Genomic DNA, 27924 nt, shown 5'->3' with positions numbered 1-27924 from the left:
TCTGCATTCTGTGCAAATCTTTATTCATTGTTGTGTTTGCATGTGTAATTAGTTCTTATGTACAATTATGATGTTATATTTGTTTGGAGAGGCTTTTGGATACTTGGAGATGTTTTTGAACACTAGAATAAATCATTTTTGCAGTGCTATAACTTTTGATTGCTTTGTCGTATCAACACAAACTTTTTTCCAGTTACAGTTGACATGATTGGGAACAAAAAAGTTATTCGGAGCTACCTTATTTACACCCAGAGGTATATAATGTCAAATCTATTGTGACTTGAGTCTCCGAATTTAACATGATCTATATCATTTAAAAAAATTTTTAAAAGCTTTCTTTACAGTGATACCAAACACTTGACCCTCCTTTTTTGTCGAGTTATAAGCCTTTAATTTTGGGTATGCCACTGAATCAGAAAATCTTTAAAAACAGAGCTTAAATTGTTAAGCCCTCACTGGTAATGTGATATCTAATATTATTAATTTGATAAACAAGTTTTATAAATGGCACCTTAGCAAACAATTAACATCTTCTAAAAATGGAACAAACAAATACAAAAAGGGCCTCTTTTAGTGTGCAAATACATATACATTATTGTTCATTCACTCACCCACTCAACCTGTCTCCAAATGAGCAAATGCTTACAAAGAAAGTCACGTATGAACTTGTCTGCTTTCACTGTTTATTGCTAGATGGTGGAATGAATAAAGGCATAATGAGTTCATCAAAAAACAATTCACTACACCAAGACAAAAGTTACCTCAGCTGTGTGAGTAATGCACTCTTGATACTACAGTATCTCACATATAGCAATGGTTCCTTGCACATTTCACGTATGAATCAAGAACAAACATTATCGTTGAAATGTTCCATTGCAAAAGTTTAAAATCGTTATGAGGTAACATGTCAAAAGGACTATATAAAATACATAAGTGAAATTTGAAAGTGCTTCTCTAATGTAAAACAGTCTCAAGACAGACAATCCCTTGTGACTAACAAATAAATAACATTTAAGATATTTCCTCCAGTTTTCAACAATAGGGATAATTTTACAAATTAGCTGCATCATGATTTCCTGTCTTTGAAATATAACCCACAAAAACTTTTTTTTTTGGGCCCTAATTGCATTGTTGTACACTTTGCCAGATATGATTTGGTATTTCTCAATTTGCTAATACAGGTCATATGAGCTTTGTCTTTTGGCACGTTCATTCAGCTCATATTTCCTGTGCAGAACATGAACCATGTACATGAAGCAGTAAACATGTTCAAAGTCCCACAATCTCTCCTTTAGTCAAACTGCAATGAGTTCTGCATTGTGGTTTGAAGCAGATTTGACACCGAGTGTGTAATTGGTAGCAGTGGTCAGCCGATTAGAATGATAGTGTCATCTTTGGGAGCTCTGCAAAGAGATAAAGCACAAATTAGGTACATTGTGAGTTGTTGTTTGATTTATTTGAATGGAGGACCCTCTGGATGATCTTGTAGAAAATCCTGCCCATCCACTAAAGTGTACTTCAGGGTCACAAGCTTAATTTATCATAGACTTGGAGAGGCAAAGGGCCCTATTACCAAAAGTTCCTATATTAAGTTAAGATTTGACAAATTCATGTTAGGATTCTGAAATTTCTACGGTTAATAAAAAGATAGGATTTTGAGATTTTTCACAAAACAGAGATAACAATGATAGCCATGGACAGGGTAGAGCACCAATAACAGCTTGAAGATAATAGATAATACATTGATTTCTTATTGTTTTACAGTCAAGATTTTGGCCCTAATAGTTTTACATTTCTGCAGTGCTAGTCTTTTAAACTTTGTATAAATTTAGTTTGGTTTTAATTTATGCGATGTCTTGCAGTTTCCAAAGGAAGTGAAACTAAAGATTCCTAAACTCAAATTAGGTATATTCCACTAATTTACCAAAACAGACTGTCCCTGTGTCTTCTACTTAAGTAATATTCCTAAATATACTGTGCGTATTGGAAACTCTAGATTGACAGTAATTGATTTTACCACCATGATCACAAGGAAAGTCAACATGTTAATATCGAATGTTCATGTGCCCTGAAATCGACCCCAATCTTCCAAGTTACTAACAAGCACAATCTCCCATAAGACATTCAACTGTGTTGATCTTTTTCTGTGCCGCAACTGATAGTGTTGCATCGGAAGCCTCAGTGGAAGCCTCTGTTCCAATGGAAACCAGGAAATAATCGTGTTCACTTAATAAATGATGAGCGCAATTCCGAAGTTGTGATTTCCATCCAAGATTTGGGTTTGGGTTAGGGCATATGGTTAATAAAATATCCTGTTGGCTGTATTACATCATTACAACTAAAAACAGCTTTACAACTCACTTTTTGCACCACCCTGTGGACATTTCACCTGGAAACTGGAGATCACACGTGTCCATACATTCAACAACACTTCCAGCTTCGCCCACTGGGGGCAGTTGTTCGAAAGCACATACTGATTTTAGCTGAAGAACTTTCATCCTACTGTTGCCAAATTCAAAGTGAGATCATCTGATTTTACATGGAGCAATACACGGTAAACTGTAGCTATAATATTTACCTGCATTTTCATTCTAATAAGTTCTGATCTGCTTTGAGTGTAAAATGCTTTTTAAATAGAATATGGTGCATTTCAAACATGCATTTATCATAGTGGTGATAAAAGATGCCAAAATCAATTTTGGTCTGAATCCCTCAAGCAAAGGGAAGGGACCCACTCACTGGTTAACCAACAAGGAAAACTCGGTTTTACTTTCAGCTCAAACTTTTGATGACAAAGATATCCACATAACATTTTGGTACATTAAAAGATTGCCAAATGTTCAAGCGAAACCCAATAGCCAACATTCTGAAATCCTATTTAAACTTATTATTATGTTGGCTTGACAAAGCCAACATACTGATCTACTATTTAAGCTTATTAGTGGTGCTTGCAAAGCATCACTATTGGAATCTCACATACTTCTTATTAGTGGTGCTTGCGGAGCAAAGCATCACTATTGTAATCTCACATACTTATTAGTATTATTCTTATTCCGTACAAAACTTCGGCACCTAACTCGTCCCGCACTGTTTGTAGTAGACCCATGAATTAGGTGTCAAATCGACCGGCCTATTGACAACACCTGTGCTATGACTTTTCTAAGGGATTGGGGGTACTGTGCACCCCTGGGGGGCAAAAAACGTCCCAAAAATTTCCCATAGGCATACTATGGCAAGGGTCTCGCCCATGAAAACATTTTTTTCCCCCTACTATGGCAGTCAATGCAAGAAAATTGTCAAATCATATCTCCCAATCAGAATGACAGACACATGGGGGCGGGCTCATTTCAATCGGGCTACCAATCAGTCTTTAAGGATCATCTTGGAAATGGTGTAGCCACGCCCTAGCAACCATTTACACACCCTAGCAACCGCCCCCATAGACTTCCAATCAAAATGGCTCAGAAGGATATCTTCAGAACAGAATGTCGTAGACACTTGGGGATTAGCTCTTTTCAGTCAGATTAGTAATCAGCCAATAAGAATCTTTCTGGTCACTGGCTAGCCACACGCTAGCAACAATTTAGAGCATCCTAGCAACCAGCCCTATTGACTTCCATTAAAAATGGCTGAGAGGGATCAGAACATACTACAGACATGGCAGTCGGCTTATTTCACGTGGGTGAGCAATCAGTCTTCATGTATCCATTTGAAAAACTACTTAGCCACACCCTAAAAACCATTTAGAGCACCCTAGCAACCATCCCCACTGACTTCAATTCAAAATGGCTGAGTGCGATATCTTCTGATCAGAATGTCCTAGACACATGTGGGTGCATCATTTGATTCGGGCTAGCAAGCCGTGTTCAAACGTACCCTGTGTTTGGGGGTAAAATGTACCTCAGGGGGTAAAAAGGGGGACAAAAATGTTTTACCAAAAAGTCCCATAGGGTACTATGTGAAGAGAATTTTGTTCCTAAATGGCAGTCAATGCAAGAAAGTTGCCAGATCATATCTCCCAATCAGAATGACATAGATACATGGGGGTGGGCTCATTTCAATCGGGATACCAATCACTCTTTAAGTTTCACCTTGGAAATGGCATAGCCATGCCCTAACAACCATTTATGGAACCCTAGCAACCACCCCCCATTAACTTCCATTCATAATGTCTCAGAAGCTTATCTTCAGAACAGAATGTCGTAAACACTTGGGGATTGGCTCTTATGAGTCAGTTTATTAAGCAGCCAATAAGAATCTCATTGTTCACTGGCTAGCCATGCCCTGGCAACCATTTAGAGCACCCGAGCAACCAACACTATTGCTTTCACTTAGAGTGCGATATCTTCGGATCAGAATGTCCTAGAGACATGACAGTTGGATTGTTTTAATTGGGTGAGCAATCAGTCTATAACTATCATCATAGGAACTACTTAGCAATGCCCTAGCAACCATTTAGAGCACCCTAGCAACCAAACACCACTGACTTCCATTCAAAATCACTAAGATGGGTATCTCAGGATCAGAATGCCGTAGGGACTTCCGGGTTTACTTATTTCACTCAGGATAGCAAGGAGCCATGTTAAGTATCACTTTGGTAACTGCCTAGCAACCACATGGGCTTACCCTAGCAACCAAGTAACAAATCACATATCTCTGCATCAGAATATCGTAGACACTTCCGGGTTGACTTATTTCACTCAGGAGAGCAAGGAGCCTCATGAAGTATCACTCTGGTAACTGCCTAGCAACCACATGGGGTTACCCAAGCAACCAAGTAACAAATCACATATCTCTGCACCAGAACATCATAGAGACTTAATGTTTCGTTCATCTGACTCAAGGGAGCAAGGAGCCTTTTGAGTATCACCCTGGTAACTGCCTAGCAACCAAAGTAGCTCACCCTAGCAATCAAGTAGAAAAATACATCTATCTATCTATCTGTTTATCTGAGGGTCATTATTTATCTGTCTGTCTATCTGATAGACTGAAGGATCTTATAATCTTTAAACTTTGAACTTTTAAAACTACTAAAACTTATAACTACTTCAAACTTAAAACTTTTACAACTACTTCAAACTATCAGGCTAGGCTTTCTCAAGCCAACCTAAAGTTTGTCCACAAACTTTTCAATCTAGTTATTATTCTGGGACCCAAAAATTTCCAAGAGTATCTCCTCCTAGAGCTTTCAAGCTACAAACACCAAACTCGCCACAGACCTTCAGACTGGTCTGACTCGGATTGCTATATCTTTTCTAACTGATCGGGCTTCTGGTATTCCCGTATCTGACTTCCGAACAGGACTGATTTTAAATTGACTCCCATTCAGGGTGTGGAAACTTTTCCCTATAATAACTTCTTTAGAGGATTCAATCTACTTCCTATCACTCCACCACTCTCTTTTCTATCTTTCCATCATTCCACTCTTTTTATTCTCTCTTTCACTCCATCACTTTAACACCCTAGCAACTGCATACAACCTAGCAAACATTTTGTGCACCCTAGCAATCAAAACCCATTGACTGCCATTCAAAATGGCTTAGATGGATATCTCCTGATCAGAATGTCCTACAGACATGAGAGTTGGCTTGTTTTAATTGGGTGAGCAATTAGTCTTCAAGTATCATCATGGAAACTACTTAGCCACGCCTTAGCAACCATTTAGAGCACCCTAGCAACCAAACCCCTTTGACTTCCATTTAAAAATCGCTTAGATGGGTATCTCAGGATCAGAATGTCATAGAGACTTCATTGTTGGCTTGTATGACTCAGAACAGCAAGCAGCCTTCTTAGTATCACCCTGGTAACTGCTTAGCAACCAAGTAACAAATCACATATCTCTGCACCAGAACATCGTAGAAACTTCCGGGTTGACTTATTTCACTCAAGATGGCAAGGAGCCATGCTAAGTATCACCTTGGTAACTGCCTAACAACCAGATGGGGTTACCCTAGCAACCAAGTAACAAATCACATATCTCTGCACCAGAACATCGTAGAGACTCCCAGGTTGACTTATTTCACTCACGATGGCAAGGAGCCATGCTAAGTATCACCTTGGTGATAGATGGAATTACCCTAGCAACCATGTAACAAATCACATATCTCTGCACCAGAACATCTTAGAGACTTCAGGTTTCATTCATCTGACTCAGGGTAGCAAGGAGCCTTTTCAGTATCACCTTGGTAACTGCCTTGCAACAAGATGGGGTTACCCTAGCAACCTATTTGCCATTCAAAAAAACAAGCAAAGGGTAGGGTTGCATAGGACTTCTTGCAGCTGACTGTCTATCTGTATGATGTTCCTTCTGTCTGTCTGACTGTAAGACCTTCAAACTTCCAACATTTCAAACTATTTTAAACTTACAGACAAGTCTTTGTCAAGCCAACATAAAGTTTGTCTTCAAACTTTACTATCTAGTTATTATTATAGTTATTCTTCTTCTGAGACTAAAATTTCTGACTCTAACTCCTAGAGCTTTTAAGCTACATGCACCAAACTCAGATCAGAATGTCTTGGAGACTTCGGGTTTCTTTCATTTGACTCAGGGTAGCAAGGAGCCTTTTGAGTATCACCTTGGTAACTGCCTAGCAACCAGATGGGGTTACCCTAGCAACCAATTAACAAAATCACATATCTCTGAACCAGAACATATCTATCTATCTATCTATCTATCTATCTGATAGAATGAATGGTCTTATAATCTTTAAACTTTGAACTTTTAAAACTACTACTTAAACTTGTAACTACTTCAAGGGTTGTATAGGACTTATTGCAGCTGGCTGTCTATCTGTATGATGTCCCTTCTGTCTGTCTGAATGTAAGACCTTCCAACTCTTCAAACTATTTTAAACTTTCAGACAAGGCTTTGTCAAGCCAACATAAAGTTTGTCTTCAAACTTTACTATCTAGTTTTAGATTACAATACAATATCTAAGCATTATCTACAGTGCTGTGGAAAAGTATTTGCCCCCATCCTGATTTTTTTCTGTTTTTGTGTATCTCTCTCTATTGCTTCAAAAATTCAACCAAAATCTAACATAAAACAAAAGGCAATCTGAGTAAACACAAAATACAGTTTTTAAATGATAAATGTTATTTATTGAAGCAAAAAAGTTATCCAATATCAACTGGGCCCATGTGAAAAAGTATTACTAGTAGTTATTAAATCCCCAAATCTAAGGAAACTGCATTCATAATGGGGTTCAGCTGGACTAGACACACCCAGGCCTGATTAATGCTAGCCCTGTTCAATCAAATAGAACGCCTAAATATAATTTTTTTAGCAGCATGAAGTTGGCTAAAAGGTCTCACCCAGTAGCACACTATGCCAAGATTTAAAGAAATTCCAAAAATTATGAGGAAAAAGGTGATTGAAATACATCAGTCTGGGAAGGGTTACAAAGCTATTTCAAAGGATCTGGGACTCAAAGAACCACAGTGAAAGCAATTATCTCCAAATGGAGAAAACTTGGCACAGTAGTGAACCTTCCCAGAAGTGGAAGTCTCTGTCCAAGAGGACAGCAACATCTCATTCAGGAAGTCACAAAAAAGCCTAGGACAAGGCGAAAACCACTACTAACCCAGAACAACATTAAGGCTCATCTGAATTTTGCCAAAACACACCTTGATGATCCTCAAACCTTTTGGGAGAATGTTCTGTGAACTGATGAGTCGAAAATGGAACTGTTTGGAAGACAGGGGTCCTGTTACATCTGGCGTAAATCAAACACAGAATTCCACAAAAAGAAAATCATACCTACGGTCAAGCATGGTGGTGGTAGTGTGATGGTGTGGGAATGCTTTGCTGCTTCAGGGCCAGGGTGATTTGCAATAATTGAGAGAAACATGAATTCTGCTCTCTACCGGAAAATCCTAAAGGAGAATGCCCGGTCATCAGTCCGTGTGTTGAAGCTTAAGCGCAACTGGATTATGCAGCAAGACAGTGATCCAAAGCACAGGAGTAAGTCCACCTCTGAATGGCACAAAAGAAGCAAAATTAAGTTTTGGAGTGGCCTAGTCAAAGTCCTGACTTGAACCCGATTGAGATGCTGGGGCAGGACCTTAAACAGGCAGTTCCTAGTCAAAAACCCTCCAATGTTGCTGAACTAAAGCGGTTCCGCAAAGAAGAGTGGGCCAAAATTCCACCACAGCATTGTGAAGGACTAAACTCCAGTTATCAGAAGCGTTTGGTTGCAGTTGTTGCTACTAAAGGTTGCACAACCAGCTATTACGTTTAAGGGGCAGTTAGTTTTTCACATGGGTGATATGGGTGTTGGATAACTATTTTGCTTCAATAAAATTTAAAAAAAATAATATATATATATATATATATATATATATATATATATATATATATATATATATATATATATATATATATATATATATATTTGAAACTGTATTTTGTTTTTACTCAGGTTGCCTTTGTTTTATATCTCGTTAGAAGATCTAAAACAGAAGAAATCAGTATGGGGGCAAATACTTTTTCAAAGCACTGTAACTTTCTGAAGGTGTATCTGTCAGTCTGACAGTTTATCTGAAGGTTTATCTTTTTAAAAACTTTCAGTCAAGGCTTTGTCAAGCCAACATCAAAGGGGGTATTTACACTTATTATTATTATTAACAACAACAACAACAATTTTATTTTTTAATAACTTTATTTTTTATAGCACCTTTCAGCAATTTAGCACAAATAAATGGACTTTACCAACATGATCACAAGTCAACGTGTTTCTACCCAGTGTGCATTTGCCCTGAAATCAACCCTATTCTGCCTTTACTAACAAGCACAATCTCCCATCAGACATTTTTACATCAATTCTACTGTGTTGATCATTTTCTGTGGCGCGACTGATAGAGTGTTGTGTTGGCAGCCTCAATGACACGGGTTATAGTCCTATTGAAACCAGGAAGTAATCGTGTGCACATAATCAATGATGAGCGTAATTCAGAAGTTGTCATTTCCATCCAAGATTAAATTATTTACTTCACTGACGATTAGGTTTAGGGTTGGGGAATATGGTTAATAAAATATCCTGTTGGCTGTATTACATCATTACAACTAAAAATGACTCTTTACAACTCACTTTTACACAACTCTGTGGGCATTTCACCAGGAAACTGGAGTTCACACATGTCCATACATTCAACACCACATCCAGCTTCGGTCACTTGGGGCAGTCATTCGAATTTCAGTAAGCACAGACTGATTTTAGCTGAAAAAAAAAAAAAAAAAAAATGTCATCCTACTGTTGCCGAATTCATAGTGAGATGGTCACTTCATGCGTTTTTACTGACTGGAAAGCTAGAGCTGGGGTACTCAAGTTTGGAGTCCAGTTTTAATGGCCTTGGACTTGTCACGGCTTGGATGCATTTTTACTTGTACTTGAATCGGACTCGAGCCTTTGGGACTCTGGATTTTTTTCCCCCAGAGTCCATGACATTTGTGATGCAATGAATTAAAAAAGAAAAAAATAACAAAACAGAAATTAATTAACACATCACTGTCTGCATGCAGCTGTATTAGCCCCTGAAGTCGTAGACATAGCCAGAGTTGTTTCACTGTGTTTAAGCAAACACACACACACACGCACGTGCCCAGCACACTCATCAGTCAACCAATACGCTTGAATGTTACTACAGAGACTACTGTATAACATTGACTACTGAGGTGGCTGGCACAGCGAAAACATAAGACGGGAATGTATCCAATGTAATAGAAACTAAACAAGGCAGTTTCACATGACACGGGACCTGAAAACTGGTAAAATAGCGTGTGGAGTGTGCAGCCAAGACGGTGCTCGCATTGCGGTTTCATCGTGGTTAAACTTTAAAAAAAAGAACTTCACTGAGTCAAGTCACCCACATCAGGTCTCTCACAGTTTTCTAAAAACAGCATATCGAAATAAAAATACAGAAAAATAGTATTAATATTAGATATTAAGTCTTTTTAGGCGTAATGTACAGTGCATCCGAAAAGTATTCACAGCGCTTCACTTTTTCCACATTTTGTTATGTTACAGCCTTATTCCAAAATGGATTAAATTAATTATTTTCCTCAAAATTCTACAAACAATACCCCATAATGACAACGTGAAAGAAGTTTGTTTGAAATCTTTGCAAATTTATAAAAAAAAAAAAAAATAAAAAAAATAAAAAAAAATAAAATAAAAAAAATCACATGTACATAAGTATTCACAGCCTTTGCTCAGTACTTTGTTGAAGCACCTTTGGCACCAATTACAGCCTCAAGTCTTTTTGAGTATAATGCTACAAGCTTGGCACACCTATTTTTGGGCAGTTTCTCCCATTCTTCTTTGCAGGACCTCTCAAGCTCCATCAGGTTGGATGGGGAGCGTCAGTGCACTGCCATTTTCAGATCTCTCCAGAGATGTTCAATCGGGTTCAAGGCTGGGCTCTGGCTGGGCCACTCAAGGACATTCACAGAGTTGGCCCAGAGCCACTCCTTTGTTATCTTGGCTGTGTGCTTAGGGTCGTTGTCCTGTTGGAAGATGAACCTCCGCCCCAGGCTGAGGTCCAGAGTGCTCTGGAGCAGGTTTTCATCAAGGATGTCTCTGTACATTGCTGCATTCATCTTTCCCTCGATCCTGACTAGTCTCCCAGTTCCTGCCGCTGAAAAACATCCCCACAGCATGATGCTGCCACCACCATGCTTCACTGTAGGGATGGTATTGGCCAGGTGATGAGCGGTGCCTGGTTTCCTCCAGACATGACGCTTGCCATTCAGGCCAAAGAGTTCAATCTTTGTTTCTCATGGTCTGAGAGTCCTTCAGGTGCCTTTTGGCAAACTCCAGGCGGGCTGTCATGTGCCTTTTACTGAGGAGTGGCTTCCGTCTGGCCACTCTACCATACAGGCCTGATTGGTGGAGTGCTGCAGAGATGGTTGTTCTTCTGGAAGGTTCTCCTCTCTCCACAGAGAAATGCTGGAGCTCTGTCAGAGTGACCATCGGGTTCTTGGTCACCTCCCTGACTAAGGCCCTTCTCCCCCGATCGCTCAGTTTGGCCAGGCAGCCAGCTCTAGGAAGAGTCCTGGTGGTTCCAAACTTCTTCCATTTACGGATGATGGAGGCAACTGTGCTCATTGGGACCTTCAATGCTGCAGAAATTATTCTGTACACTTCCCCAGATCTGTGCCTCGATACAATCCTGTCTCGGATGTCTACAGACAATTCCTTGGACTTCATGGCTTGGTTTGTGCTCTGACATGCACTGTTAACTGTGGGATCTTATATAGACAGGTGTGTGCCTTTCCAAATCATGTCCAATCAACTGAATTCACCACAGGTGGACTCCAATCAAGTTGTAGAAACATCTCAAGGATGATCAGTGGAAACAGGATGCACCTGACCTCAATTTTGAGTGTCATGGCAAAGGCTGTGAATACTTATGTACATGTGATTTTTTTTCGGTTTTTATATTTAATAAATTTGCAAAGATTTCAAACAAACTTCTTTCACGTTGTCATTATGGGGTACTGTTTGTAGAATTTTGAGGAAAATAATGAATTTAATCCATTTTGGAATAAGGCTATAACATAACAAAATGTGGAAAAAGTGAAGGGCTGTGAATACATTCCTGATGCATTGTATCTACACATGTAGGCTTCTGTAGTCTCTTGTGGTCCACGCAGTGTTGTCAGCTTGAACTGGTCCATTATAGCTTGATGAATTAACTGTGTAACTTTTTAAATAGTTATTGCTAAAGCTGACAGCAACTCTAAATAGATAAACAGCACCTATTTATTATTGATTGACTATTTTCAAAGCATTGACGAGCTACTTAAAATACATTCTTTTACAGAATTTGTCCACCATTCACAACATTCAACCATGTACAATAAAATATTAGGATATTTTGGGCAGTGAAATGTTTTGTTTTTTAATTTAATTATAGACTATAAAATAAATGTATTAATCGATGACAGTTTGTGTATGAAGCTAAACTTCATGTTACAAGATTAATTTAGTTGGTTATGACATTTTTATTATAAATGTTTATTTTATTTTTATTGTAAACCACCGGGTAACTTATGCACGTCTTTTTTAGCCTACATCTCTGACACATTTGAAGGACAATTCTGTTAAATTTATGACTCAAAATTATTATTCTCCATGTTTTTGCTGTTAAAGAAGAGCTCAATGAAATTTTCTTGCCATTTAAAGATTTCAGATCAATTGCAGACCAACGTGGCTGCCGCTCAAGCAAATATCAATTATTATTATTCTACGGTAGCTGCTGCGAGACATACACGGACGCATCAGGGATTTAGGTACACAAGCAGCACGCAGAACTGCCCTGCATTGTGCGGTTTCCTGCAAATTAACTAGAAAATCATGTCTTTGACGACATGGCCCTAATATTATCAGTGGGCTTTTCCACTGTTTTTGGATGTAGCATTTGCAGTCAAATCGTGAGGCATAACTTCTCAGCGAGTGCTAATTACTACTGTGTTGACTCATTTGTATGTACTGTATTTTCCCAAATCAGTCGGCAGATTCAGAAAGAAATCTCAGTATAGACTATTGTTTCTTTAGATAGGGATCATTTTAAATAAAAACTAAATTAAAATTCGAAACATAACCTTGGTTGTAAATGACTGACTAACGCAGCTTTCACTTTCTTTGGTGTATGTTTGAGTGGAGGGGAAAAGCAACAAATAATTGAAATGTCAACAGAACGCAATAAGAAGTATTTTGAAGGACAGTTTTGTCTTCATACACTTAAAGCATATGATTTCATTCTGAAACCACTTTGTTCAACAGGATACTAATCATAATATATGAAAGGCAACAGAGGTGTTTTTATTACATTTATATTGACAAACTGTTTTTCTTAGTTGTGAAATTTAAAATAAGCTGATGTTGAGTTTACGCTTACAATTTTAATTCATGTTCATGAACAGATTCATTCGTACTCTGACTCAACCCTGACTCTGCCTGTTATGGACTCGGACTTGAGTCCGACTCGGCCACTTCTGGACTCTGATTCAACTCGGACTCAATTGTTTAAAGACTCGGACTTGACTCGAACTCGACTAAGGTGGACTCGAACCCAACACTACGGAAAGCTATCCGACTGAATAAGCACATTCCATTTAGACTTTGCCACATAAATGTGTCTCTGCCAAACTGATGTAAATTAGAGGTGTTCTTGGGTCCAAAAATGTGTACCCGACCCGAATCACTTCGTACCCAAACCAACGGTGGTGTTTTTCGTACCCGACTGGACCTGAATGTAAAAGGCAGTGACGTCTGCACAGCCTGCAAGCACCAGTATCCAGGAATGTTTGGTAATTCACACAAAGAAGCACGGACTGACAGAGAACAGAGAAGGGGGTTAATAATGTTTAGGCCCATTCCCACCTACATTCCTGTACTTTTCCTTTAGTAACTTTCTAGTTGAAAAAAATTACAAGGAACGGAACACCTGAGGAGACTTTTCCCCTGTTGCATCGCATTGCCAAAAGTTATCACTGCAGTGACGTAATCTAGTATCTACCATTTTTCTTCAGCCAAGGTTGGAACACACGATTCAATATAAAACAACAACAACGAAATCAACAACACAGATTGAGGACACCGGGATCGGAGTTTCACTTTTGTAAGAGCTGTGTTACATGAGCTTTGGTTGCATTCGAAAACGTAGGCAGCTGCTTAATCCATTAATGGTTTAAACGACAGCGTTTTTGAATGAATGGAGCTCTGGGAAACTAGTCTCTGAGCAGTTTAAACAGCACCATATTTCATTCTACCTCAGCCACCGAAGGCAACAGTCCGTGTCTTCATGTTACAGTTTAAACTGAGTGTGAGAGCTGTGCTTGCTGCAGCTGGAGTGAGAGATGAGACGAGCGGTCAGACTACCACACAGCACACACTGAAATTAGTGGACAACATGCTGAAAGCACTTTAAACCTATTTATCAACACAGTCTTATACAATAATGTATTTTATGACTCAACTATACTGAAATACTCATTGCCTTAAAGAATATGTCTTGATGCAAGTTATCATACAGTAACAGTCAGGCACGCAATACTTCCCTCATGTACACTAGATTTCATGATGGTTTAGTGTAGGTTATTTGTATCCGTCATCCCATGAAAAATTCGATGTAGTAATCCAGAAATCACTTTATTTTCTGTATAGTCACACGGTACAAACAGTACAGATGCACTGAAAACCCGATGAAGTTACACATACAAACACGAAACAGGTGATCCTCTTTGTATACTTTGTTGGTTTTATTTCATTTCTGTTAAGGGAACTGTAAAATTAGCACAATCCTCTGAGTAGCACGCTAGCAGCTAGTTGTTTACAAATGGCAGCTGTGGACTCCTCTCCGTTCTCAATGCTTTGAGCGTCATAGGTTTTTGACCAATTACAGGCTGCAGCACCTCCCATAGTCTCCAACAGTCCCTATATGCCCCCAAGTACCTATTACAGAGTAGGAGCTAAAAATCCCCCAAAAACGGCTCAGAGGAACTATAGTTCCTTAAGTGCGAAAGCAACAAACAGTACTAGTTCCGGGGGAAAGTACCTAAGACAGGCTTTAGTACTGCCAGCGGGAAAGGGCCTATTGTGATTTTGTATTAAAATGACTAACTAGTAAACCCTACTGAAGTGCAATCTTTTTGTTTTTAAAAATCACACAAGTGTGCAAGAGTTCTTGGCATAGGCAGGGTTTTTTAAAAAATTGCACTTAGGAACGCAGATTGTCAGAGAACAGCGAAAAAGTGAGATAACGTTTTCATAGAATTATTTAATATGTATCTGTTTTAAATAATAAAATATTGTCAAACACCCAAAATGAATAATGGAAAGTTAGCACATTTTAAAATAATTTGGGTCTTTTCGGGTCCATTTGGTTTAAATTTACATGAGATCCGAGGCTACTAATATAATTCCCGACCCATGCCCGAGGCACTCGTAAAAGTTTTTAACCCGGATCCGCTCGGGTCTCAGGTCAGACCTCAGGTTTTCGGATCAAAGTGGACCCATGAATACCTCTAATGTAAATCCAATCTTCAATTCCACACTATATGCAAATAAAACGATGTTAACTTCCATGATTATGCAAATCCTGGGCAGTGAGTTTAAAAGATGCTATTTATTATTTGATTCCAAGTGACTAGTATTGAGTAGAATACACATGAGATCAGTAAAAGTAGTCTTTTACTGAAATCTTCTCGACGATTTAAAATAAAATATATACAGCAGATAATGTGGTTTGTCATGTTTATATTCTGCATTCATAGTGCTAACACTAACTCTAACACGCTATATACATGGCCATAATATGCACCCTTTACCCTCTGTGATTATACTTTAAAACATTTTGTGAAAAGAATCCACATAAGATCATGAAAAAGGCTTCTATAAAAAAAATGTTAAAGATAGATACTGCAAGCCTGCACTCCAGTGCGTTCATGTTGACTGATCTCGACTGAGTTAAGAAATTTACTTGGAAAAGATGTTGGCGTCAAAGTAGGTGGAGCACTGGGTCACACCCACCGATTATGTTGACCAATGGCAGTTAGGTGCTTAACAGCCAGTGCAAAGTTTTCCTTAAAGTTCACGCTAGCAAGCTGTTTTCTAACCACAGCAACATACTCAGACACTTTCTTTTTGGACAGATTTTGTTCAAAATGACGTTACAACAGTTCTTTCTTTGATTTCACTATACATCTATTAACACCTTTAAAGACAGTCACAAATAAGGGGTAAACGTAGAAGATAATTTGCATAGAATAATGTGGAGAAATTAAAAAAAAAAATCTTGTGTTGGCTTGTTTATTCCCACTAGATTGCATTATATCTATAGCAGATTTAATATATTAGTTGCACTTGTTTGGATTTCTACAGATCTACGAGAACTGATTGTTAGCTTACCATCTAATCTAACCAGACCTTGACATGTGGCCTTGTTAGGAGATGATCAATGTTATTCACTTCACCTGTGAGTGGTCATAATTTTTTGGCTCATCAGTGTTTGTACATAGAAAATAAATATTTATCAATAGAAATATTGCAGTATATTGATTAATCCTGTTTTTCTTCTTCCCCCAAAATGGCAAGATGCTTTGGAAAAGTTCCCCACAGAGCAATGGAAAATTGCTTTTCTGCATCAACTGTTTTAACAGAGGCATGGAACAATAATGGGCAACAAGGGGGCACATCTTTTTTCTTATCTAAACTCTTGCTTGTTTATCGTGTAAGTTCCTGTAAAGCGAGGGGAAGCCTTCTTGTCTTTTGCCCCCAGAGTGCATTTCTCTGTAATCAGCACTTTGCTGGGTGTGTCCGTCTTTCTCTCCCACCACTAACTCCATTTCTCATGCCACAGTGGGCTAACATCAACTGTGGAGGAAACACTGGAGCCCTGCAGCTCATGTCTGCAATTGTATACCTTTTGCAGCAACACAGCATTACAGAGGGGTGGATGGTCTCAGTTTCACCACTCTCCATTCCAGCCTCCTCCCGCCGCTGGAGAGGGAAACACTCATTCTGCTCCAGCAGGAATCGCTGGAGCTCGGTCATGGGGAAGCCTGTCTTTTGGTAACCCTGGTCAAAATAGAGAAGTTGATATAAAAGCACTATGAGCAAGAACTGCATGGCTTTGTTCATTGAATTCTGCTGTATGTAATGCAGTACCAGAGGATTTTGTTTCTATTCAGTTATTAAGAATATAAACAGATCCCCCTGCAACTCATTAGCTATGTTTGGGACAGAAAGCTAACTAACAGCTTTCTGAATAATACACAGTATATCCTGTAAAAAAAGAAAAAGAAAAAGAAAAAAAGAATGTTTAATAGTATGTGACCAGTACGTATTATGCAACATTTCAAACAGTATTATGCTACATTGTTATTACATGACCACACTACATTACATGATTGATCCTATTGGAGAGCAGTTATCATCTTTGAAATAAAAATCAGTAAAAAAACAAAACAAAACAAAAAAAAACGTTTATCACACTGGAAATTGAAAAGTAGTATAGTAGTACTCTGAACATTTTTGGCCAATGAAAATATTTTGATCTACAATGATCCACTTATAAGATCTCTCTTCCCTTCAAAATTTACACCAAAGTTCACACAAAATTGTGTAAATCTTTTTGTTTTATTATTATTATTGGAATTTGTCACCTTTATTGATAGGGACAGTGGCAAAAGGACAGGAAATTATTGGATAAAGAGGGGAGAATGGATTGGGAAATAAGTCGGATTCTAACTCACATTGCCAATGTGAGCACCACAACTCAGTGTCTCAAAGCATGTTCGCTAACCACTAAGCCACAGCTCTGATAAAACTATGAAACTCTTGACGTCACTCACAGTATCCAACTAAGCTTTTGGACAGGTAGCTGTGGTACCTTGATGGTCTCATAAGCATCTGTGATGAGGGCGATGAAGAGACTGAGCACCATGTAGATGAAGAGGGAGATGAACGAGTAGAGATACGCTCTGCTGAACAGCCACACCATTGTGTTCTTTTGCTCAAACTCCGCAAACGTAGGGAACATGTCATCCCCATTGACTAGTGAGAAGAGGCACTCTGCTACACGACTCAAACCTTCAAACTGACACACACAAAAATAAGACAGTAAATTTGGGCAGAGAACATGTTTAGGAAGTGTGCATGAGACCAGAATGAAATCCAGACATTTGTCAGCAAATAAGAATAACAACAATGCAAATATTAAGTATTTTAACAAAGCTCTCTGGAATACTTGATTCTGATTAGTCAATTATGTGAATCCCTCAAAAAGTTGCTTTGTATGGTTGTCTCACAATAACTGCTGAGTTCACACTGGCCTTTTCTCATCCAGTTCTTTTGGTAAATGTCAACATATACTGCCATCTACTGGTTAGGATGAGAAACTACAAATAATATCACTTTCAAAAATTCTCGACAAAAGGTTGCATTCCCAAACAAACAAAAACAACGCTTTTCCAATACAAATTATTAAGAACAGAATGATTCGTTTTTAGATTGATGATATTTATCCCCTTTCTGTTGGTACCTTCTCATGGTAGGGTCCCAGAACGATCTATCCACAGAAGGTGTAGCCCAGGTAGATCATTCCTGCACAGCAACAGAAACGCAGGACCTTTGGTAAAGCTGCTCGCATAGTGAGGATAAGCACCTGTGATGTCATAAAAACATTTATTAGGGCCATAATACATGATTAATGTAATGCAATCAATGCTGTTGTATAACCTCTTATCAATAAAACACACGCACCTTGACATAAGGTGCGTCCCAAACCGCACACTTCTGTACTATTCTATTGTCTACTGCCATTTTGTAGTGTAAGTAGTGCGAATAGTACATTTACACTGAAAATGCAGCAAAAAGAAGTGTACATTAAGTACCTGGATGATGCACTTTTTCAACCGTAAAACGGAGTGTGGAATGTTGGACACTTCATGCACAAAGCAATCGCAGCTTGCCATAGATAGCAGAAGGGGCGAACTTACCTGGCTGCGCTGCTAGTCTGACAAAACAGTTGTAAATAATGAAGAATGTAGCTGCTAGTGAAATTTCAGTGGATACAGCACCTTACAAATGTGAGTTGAATGCTTTACCATCACCCCACGCTGTGTGAATATGTACGTTGTTTGAGATACAACTGTTGAACTGATGTTGGCTAATGCGCTAAACCTAGCGGCAACACATCACGTGCGTTTGAAACGACACTTCCGTCAGCTGTTAAACGCAGAATGCTTCCATGTAGTATTAACCGTTAAGTGTTCCATTTGGGACGATCCTACACTTTGAAAATTCACACACTACATGGCTGAGTGCATAGTATATTTTATAAGTGCATAGTGTGTCGTTTATGACACAGCTATAAAAACTAGAGCAGGCAAGCCCCTCCTATGCTATTTACATGCATATTCTTGGCAGATGCTTTTGGACAAATCCAACTTAAACATTTGAATTTGCATTTTTTATAATAAGACCATAATGACTACACCATGTATTTTATGCATAACTGTCATTACGATGTGGTGGATTCTGCTATTGTTTTTGTTATTTTCTTATTTTGACTTACATTGTATTTTTGGAAGTATCCCAGATATCTGATGACACCCACCCACACCATTAATGTTGATGTGCCCAAGAAAATACTGCACACATCATAGTTAGTCAGACTCTGGAAGGAGGAGGAACAGGCATGATTCAGTAAATATTCATTGAACTTTAATAAAAATTAAAAAAAAAGAATTAGTTTAATGGCCATGTCTTAAATCATCTTGCATCATACTTCCATAGTATCTATAATATTTTAGTATTTTATATCTATCTATCTATAGCATCTTTATATCTATAGTATCTTTCTATAGTATTTATAGTATATATCTGTAGTATTTATAGAATCTATTCATCTATAGTATCTATCTATCTGTAGTATCTATATCTATATATCTATAGTTTATATAGTATCTTTATATCTATAGTATCTATCTGTAGTACTACAGCATCTTTCTATAGTATAAAAAGTATCTATTTCTCTATCTATAGTATCTATCTATCTGTAGTACATTTGTATTTATAGTATCTTTCTTTCTATAGTATCTATAGTATTTATAGGACCCATCTATCTATCTATATCTATCTATCGTATATATAGTATCTATCTATCTTTAGTACTATAGCATCCTTCTATAGTATATTAAAGTATACATTATCTATAGTATCTATCTATCTGTAGTATCTGTAGTATTATTGTATTAATAGTATCTTTCTGTCTGTAGTACCTACTGTATAGTTTCTTTCTATAGTATACATAGAATTTATAGGACCCATCTATCTATCTATAATATCTTTGTATCTATAGCATTTATAGTATCTATCTGTAGTATTTATAGAATATATTCATCTATAGTATCATTGTATTTATAGTATCTTTCAATCTGTAGTACCTACTGTAGTTTCTTTCTATAGTGTATATATAGTATTTATAGGACCCATCTATCTATCTATAGTATATATAGCATCTTTGTATCTATAGTATCTTTCTATAGTATTTATAGTATCTATCTGTAGTATTTATAGAATCTATTAATCTATAGTATCCATCTATCTGTAGTAACTATAGAATCTTTCTATAGTATAAATTGTATCCATTTCTATATCTATAGTATTTATATATCTGTAGTATCTTTGTGTTTATAGTATCTTTCCATCTGTAATATCTACTGTATAGTTTCTTTCTATAGTATTTATAGGAACCATCTATCTATCGTTTATATAGTATAATATCTTTGTATATTTTGTATCTTTCTATAGCATTTATAGTATATATCTGTAGTATTTATACAATCTATTCATCTATAGTATCTATCTATCTGTAGTACAGTGCATCCGGAAAGTATTCACAGCGCTTCACTTTTTCCACATTTTGTTATGTTACAGCCTTATTCCACAATGGAATAAATTCATTTTCCTCAAAATTCTACAAACAATACCCCATAATGACAACGTGAAAGAGGTTTGTTTGAAATCTTTGCAAATTTATTAAAAATAAAAAACGAAAATAAATAAAAATAAAAAATAAAATAAAAAAAAATAAATAAATCACATGTACATAAGTGTTCACAGCCTTTGCCATGACACTCAAAATTGAGGTCAGGTGCATCCTGTTTCCACTGATCATCCTTGAGATGTTTCTACAACTTGATTGGAGTCCACCTGTGGTAAATTCAGTTGATTGGACATGATTTGGAAAGGCACATACCAGTCTATATAAGGTCCCACAGTTAACAGTGCATGTCAGAGCACAAACCAAGCCATGAAGTCCAAGGAATTGTCTGTAGACCTCCGAGACAGGATTGTATCGAGGCACAGATCTGGGTAAGAGTACAGAATAATTTCTGCAGCACTGAAGGTCCCAATGAGCACAGTGGCCTCCATCATCCGTAAATGGAAGAACCACCAGGACTCTTCCTAGAGCTGGCCGCCTGGCCAAACTGAGCGATCGGGGGAGAAGGGCCTTAGTCAGGGAGGTGACCAAGAACCCGACGGTCACTCTGACAGAGCTCCAGCATTTCTCTGTGGAGAGAGGAGAACCTTCCAGAAGAACAACCATCTCTGCAGCACTCCACCAATCAGGCCTGTATGGTAGAGTGGCCAGACGGAAGCCACTCCTCAGTAAAAGGCACATGACAGCCCGCCTGGAGTTTGCCAAAAGGCACCTGAAGGACTCTCAGACCATGAGAAACAAAGATTGAACTCTTTGGCCTGAATGGCAAGCGTCATGTCTGGAGGAAACCAGGCACCGCTCATCACCTGGCCAATACCATCCCTACAGTGAAGCATGGTGGTGGCAGCATCATGCTTTGGGGATGTTTTTCAGCGGCAGGAACTGGGAGACTAGTTGGGATCGAGGGAAAGATGAATACATCAATGTACAGAGACATCCTTGATGAAAACCTGCTCCAGAGCGCTCTGGACCTCAGACTGGGGCAAAGGTTCATCTTCCAACAGGACAACGACCCCAAGCACACAGCCAAGATAACAAAGGAGTGGCTCCGGGACAACTCCTTGTGAATGTCCTTGAGCGGCCCAGCCAGAGCCCAGACCCGATTGAACATCTCTAGAGAGATCTGAAAATGGCAGTGCACCGACGCTCCCCATCCAACCTGATGGAGCTTGAGAGGTCCTGCAAAGAAGAATGGGAGAAACTGCCCAAAAATAGGTGTGCCAAGCTTGTAGCATCATACTCAAAAAGACTTGAGGCTGTAAATGCCAAAGGTGCTTCAACAAAGTATTGAGCAAAGGCTGTGAATGCATATGTACATGTGATTTTTTTTTTTTTTTCTTTTTTTATTTTTAATACATTTGCAAAGATTTCAAACAAACTTCTTTCACGTTGTCATTATGGGGTATTGTTTGTAGAATTTTGAGGAAAATAATGAATTTATTCCATTGTGGAATAAGGCTGTAACATAACAAAATGTGGAAAAAGTGAAGCGCTGTGAATACTTTCCGGATGCACTGTAACTATAGCATCTTTCTATAGTATAAAAAGTATATATTTCTCTATAATATCTATCTATAGTATCACTGTATTTATAGTATCTTTCTATCTACAGTATAGTTTCTTTCTATAGTATTTATAGGATCTATATATAGTACTACTGATTTCTATAGTATATAAAAGTATCTATTTCTCTATCTATAGTACATATCTATCTGTAGTATCTTTGTATTCATAGTATCTTTCTATCTGTAGTATCTACTGTATAGTTTCTTTTTATAGTATCTATAGTATTTATAGGATACTTCTATACTATCTCTCTATAGTAGTTTCTATAGTGTCTGTTTTTCTATCTATAGTGTCTGTCTTTTTACCTATAATATCAATAGTGTCTGTTTGTCTGTCTATACATCCTATCTATAGTTACTATAGTGTCTTTCTATCCATGGTATCTAGTGTCTTTCTATCTATAGTGTATGTCATTTATGGTAGCAATAGTGTCTGTCTTTCTATCTATAGTGTCTGTCTGACTGTCTGTATGTCTATCATCATAGTTAGTTACACTCTGTGGAAGGGTATGGCACAGGTATGATTTAGTAAATATTCCTTGAAATTTAATTAAAAAAAATTTGTTTAATGGCCATGTCTTAAATTACCTTGCATCATACTTCCAAAGATTACCAAGTCTGCATCTCTGAGAGAAAATGTGTCATGTTGACTATCTGCTCTTTAGTATTTATAGTATCTACAGTATCTATCAGTAATATCTATAGTAGCTTTATATAGTATATTTAGTGTTTATAGTATCTATCTACCTACCTATCTACCTATCTCTATCATATCTTTGTATCTATAGTATTTTTCTATAGTGTTTATAGTATATATCTGTCATAATTTATAGAATCTATTCATCTATAGAATCTGTAGTAATATAGCATCTTTCTATAGTATATAAAAGTATTTATAGTATCTACTGTATAGTTTCTTTCTATAGTATCTATAGTATTTATAGGATAATCTATAGTGTCAATCTCTAGTACCTATACTGTCTGTCTTTCTATATATAGTATCAAGTGTCTGTTTTTTTATCTACAGTATCTATAGTGTCTGTTTTTTCTATCCATAGTGTATATCTATATTATCTATAGTGCCTATCTTTTTGTCTGGAGTATCTCTAGTCTCTTTCTATCTATAGTGTCTGTCTATCTATCATTTTGGCAAAATAAACATACCTTAGCCTGTATTTCCATTTTCAGTATTGATCCAATGATGGCCAAAACATCACTGATGATCACCAAGATGTACCAGCCATTTAAGAATTCTTTTTGGTCATCTTCACACAATTTATGATTAAAGTTCTCGAGACAGAATCTAGAAAACCGCTGCAAAGGGAGGAAATGTCATATGATTGGCAGGAAACACTGACAGGGCACAAAAATATCAGAATAGTATGAGTTCACATTGAGTCACTGTATGGCAGCACAAAAAACAACAAGTGTTGTAGATTTAAAAAACAAAATGTATCTGCGTAGTTGACACATCATGTCGAGATTTTACGCTATAACATATGTATAAAAGTAAATATATATATTTTAGGTCAACCTTTTGCCTTCAGTAATCCATTTTAAATCATCCTGTGGTGTGACAAATTAAAGTACAAATATTCCATGTAGTCTTTCAATTAAAATGAGATTTATGAGTTTCATGTCATAAAATCTGCATGCATTATAAATAAAATAATTGCCAAAAGTTTAAAATGGTTTAGATGGAGTATACTGTAGCATGTTACACCACAGGACATGACAACTTCCCAAAATTATTTAAATGGAAACTACCCATTTGTAGTGGATTGGCAGACCCTGTTTAAATTAGATTTACCTGTAATAATCTCACAGCAAGTATAATGGAACGTGTGCAGAGCACTGCAGAGATCAGACAGACTGCAATAACAAAGCCATCAAAGACCAGGAGATAGTGTGTATTCTTCTGAGCTGCAAAAGTCAATAGTGCACCACATTGACCAATTAAAGTCCACATGACATGAAAAACTGTTATTTATTACAATTAATCATCAACTATAACTGCATTCACTGTAAGGGATAACTCTTTCCTTACCAGTTCCTGAAATCTTCCAGTTTTTGCACACGCTACTAACAGCATCAAAATCAAGGGTCAATTTCACCTTCCCAGTATGGCAACTGTTATCAAAGACAATCTGTAAAAAGTCAATTCATGGATTTATTTTGAAATATAAAAAAATCATTTTGAAATATTAACTTTTTTTGGAAAATGAATCTTACCTTGACTAAAAACGTATAACAGTCAGGCAGCTCATGCGAGCGAACAGTTTGCAAATTGATTCCTTTGAGCGCAAACGTAATCTCAATATCGACAAGCCTGTATTTCAAACAAAATCCGAATACATGAGCCATTTGTGATGCTTTTTATGTTCCAAAATAATTAACAGAGCTCTATTGTTTCTCGTTAAGTTTAAATGTTTTGGTTACTGTTTAGGTTTCCAAACCTATAAAAGTCCAGCTCGAAAAATGATTTATTGTTCATTCTCCATGTTGCAGCAGACTTTGGGTCAAGAGTCAAGCAAACTGGAACAGACAAAAATGGAGAGTTTATGCACAATGATACGATATATGCAACATTTAACATTTTCTGAATACAATGAGAGTGGTGTTTGCTCATATAAAAGTCACGGCCATGTTTGCAGGGTGTTGTGGTTGTTTGCCAGGGCATTACAGTATGGGGTTTCTATGGTGTTCTGTGTGAGGTAACTGAATAACCTGTTTCAAGCTGGGCATCAATATCATAGGATTCCTCAGAGGGCTCCACGTTGCCTCTCTTGTAGCTTTCTTTACAGATGAGCATGGGCAGAAATTTTCCATTCTCCTCAGCATAATTAACAGGACCCATAGACAGGTTTCCTAACTGGGAATACTGCAGTAGGGATAGAAAAACTTTATATTGTGTGTGATTTATTTGAAATGTCCAACAAAACTGACATCTAAACAATTTTTTTTTCTACTGCAAAATAATCATTTGGGGGGGGGGGGGATCTGGGACCACCTTGGTCGTTTTCAATCGCCCGTTGGGCCCACGGTTGTTTTGATCATTTTGACCCCCCCAGGCCCCACTGATTTATGCCACTGATCATATGTGATTTTGCTCAAGTACATGCATCTTGTTTTAAGGACAGGCTACAAGGCAAAAGTTCTAAATAATGATTTATTTATTTATTCTTATTCCCTTTTCTGACATTTACAAAATGTAAATGCATTATACATTATAGAGTCCTCCTAAAACAAAAAGGTAAATGTCATGACCATCACATCAAGATTAAACACTTACAAATCCAACTGACAAACGCAAAGATGGCAGGTTATAATAAATGCTGATAAAGTGATGAAAGAGGAAAGAAGTGAAGAAAACAAAACTTTTCACATGGATGAAAAGTAAATACAAACCTGATCTATGACATAATATAAACTATCATATACATTCTGTTTGGTGTAGACAGCTATACTGTAGTCATCTTCATCCATGCCACTGTAGCTCTTCAGAAACAGATTCTTAAATGCCATCAGGTTCTCCTCCTTGTAGGATACCACGAGCTGGTTGTTTAATCCAAATAGTATGAGCTTAAAGAGAGTTGTATTTTTTAGGAAATTTCTGAAAAGATATCTTAAACAGTATGATTATGGTTAACCATTATTTACAAAGACAAAATTACCACATTAAGGCATGCACTGACAGGTAACCCTATAAATACCTGGAGTGTAATCATGAATATTTTCAAAACTTGAACCGCTAGTTTCCATGGTAACTGTCGCCGGGCTCTGTACTTCTCGCAAGGGCTCATGAAATAAAACCTCAGGTCATCTCTTAGTATGTCCTCTGTTATGGGATCAGTGCCCATGGATCTGGAGACACTATTTGAAAAAATTACATATGCGTATATACACCGATCAGCCACAACGTTAAAACCACCTGCCTTATATTGCGTAGGTCCCCCTTGTGCCGACAAAACAGCGCCAACCCGCATCTCAGAATAGCATTCTGAGATGCCATTCTTCTCACCACAGTTGTACAGAGCGGTTATCTGAGTTACCGCAGACTTTGTCAGTTTGAACCAGTCTGGCCATTCTCTGCTGACCTCTCTCATCAACAAGACATTTTCATCCACAGAACTGCCGCTCACTGGATGCTTTTTTGTTTTTGGCACCATTCTGAGTAAATTCTAGAGACTGTTGTGTGTGAAAATCCCAGGAGATCAGCAGTTCAGAAATACTCAAACCAGCCTGTCCAGCACCAACAATCATGCCACGGTCCAAATCACTAAGATCCCATTTTTTCCCCATTCTGATGGTTGAGGTGAACATTAACTGAAGCTCCAGACCTGTTTCTGCATTATTTTATGCACTGCACTGTCACGATTGGCTGATTAGATAATCACATGGATGATTGTTGGTGCCAGATGGGCTGGTTTTAGGTATTTCTGTAACTGCTGATCTCCTGGGATTTTCACACACAACAGTCTCTAGAATTTACTCAGAATGGTGCCAAAAAACAAAAAACAGCCAGTGAGCGGCAGTTATGTGGACGGAAATGCCTTGTTGATGAGTGAGGTCAACAGAGAATGGCCAGACTGGTTCAAACTGACAAAGTCTACAATAACTCAGATAACGGCTCTGTACAATTGTGGTGAGAAGTTTAGCATCTGAGAATGCTATTCTAAGATGCGGCTTGGTGCTGTTTTGGCAGCACGAGGGGGACCTACACAATATTAGACAGGTGGTTTTAATGTTGTGGCTGATCGGTGTGTGTGTATATATATATATAACAGTGGGTATTCTGTCATTAAATTTCCTAGGCTATAAAAACATCTATATTTGTATCTATTGTCACACTGCAGAACCATTTAAAACAAACTAGTGAACAACTACAACAACTTGGTGACAAGTTAAGGGCCCAAGATATACTATACACTTTCCCATAAACCTACCCTAATTTTAAGCTAAAATCTTGAATTAAAAAAAAAAAGTTCATGCACAAAGTTCATGTCAGTTAGTATAAAATTAACATTTGTGTGTATAACACACAGATAATTCAAATTTGCAAAGCAGATCTATAGATATTACTCATATCTGGAGCACATTCTCGTTAAATTTATCCATTTTGTTTATGATACTAAATATATATATATGAGCACTGACAGATGCTAAATCAACTTTGGGTGACACATTACTCATGTGACAGAGTTCTGTTTAGGATAAGGAAGATGGTAGGGGTCAATGCACTAAAAAGGAAAACAGTTCTGCTTAGTTCCCCAGTGTATTTTTAAACTTTAACTGAGCCTTTATAAATAATTGCAAGTATTTACATGTTCCTTTCAAACACTAACAGGGGATCAAGTCCAAGGTTGTACTTGTATGCTCAAAAAACACTGACAGTTGACAGATGACATGTTGCCGTTTTTTGACATAACTTGCTATTAATACACAAGTTAAAACAAATAATCTTCGAGCAAACAGACATAGTAGTCTTATTTTGCAGAGTCATAAATATTATTAGATCTCAAATGATATTACAACGGAGCACCTTTAACACCTAATTATCTGTATATTTAGCCTATTTATCATGCAAAAATATTCATATTTCAATTTATGCAAGACTTTTTTGTTTAACTTACCTTGGTACGTTAGCCTCAACACCCTGGCAGTACATATCAGACAACTCCATGTCAACTGTTATGTAAGAATGCTTATCAATGATAAAGCGCGTTTCCCCGCCACAGACGTTCCTTGAACACAGCTGAAGCGCGTTTAACAGTAGACACGCCCACTGACCACTCAGGGACTAGGAGGTTTCCAGGTGGGCGTGGTGTCAGTGTAAGAAATAAAACGT

The 27924-nt window shown here is 37.6% G+C and overlaps 1 protein-coding gene across 1 annotated transcript; it reads right to left on the bottom strand.

Annotated features, from left to right (window-relative positions):
- Positions 1–13: 13 nt before the first annotated feature.
- mcoln2 (mucolipin TRP cation channel 2) lies at positions 14–27828 on the bottom strand. Its single transcript, XM_051693722.1, is given in 14 exon segments — positions 14–1403; positions 16426–16580; positions 17395–17601; positions 18046–18168; positions 19081–19182; positions 23241–23390; positions 23887–23999; positions 24124–24223; positions 24309–24405; positions 24533–24611; positions 24804–24957; positions 25485–25658; positions 25790–25949; positions 27710–27828. Coding segments are annotated over 14 exon segments (1701 nt in total). The 5' UTR covers positions 27760–27828; the 3' UTR covers positions 14–1366.
- Positions 27829–27924: the final 96 nt, after the last annotated feature.

This window comes from Myxocyprinus asiaticus, chromosome 49 (assembly GCF_019703515.2).
Source record: "Myxocyprinus asiaticus isolate MX2 ecotype Aquarium Trade chromosome 49, UBuf_Myxa_2, whole genome shotgun sequence".
NCBI lineage: Eukaryota > Metazoa > Chordata > Actinopteri > Cypriniformes > Catostomidae > Myxocyprinus > Myxocyprinus asiaticus.
Note: the sequence above shows the minus strand (reverse complement) of the source record. Positions and strands in the feature narration are given on the sequence as shown.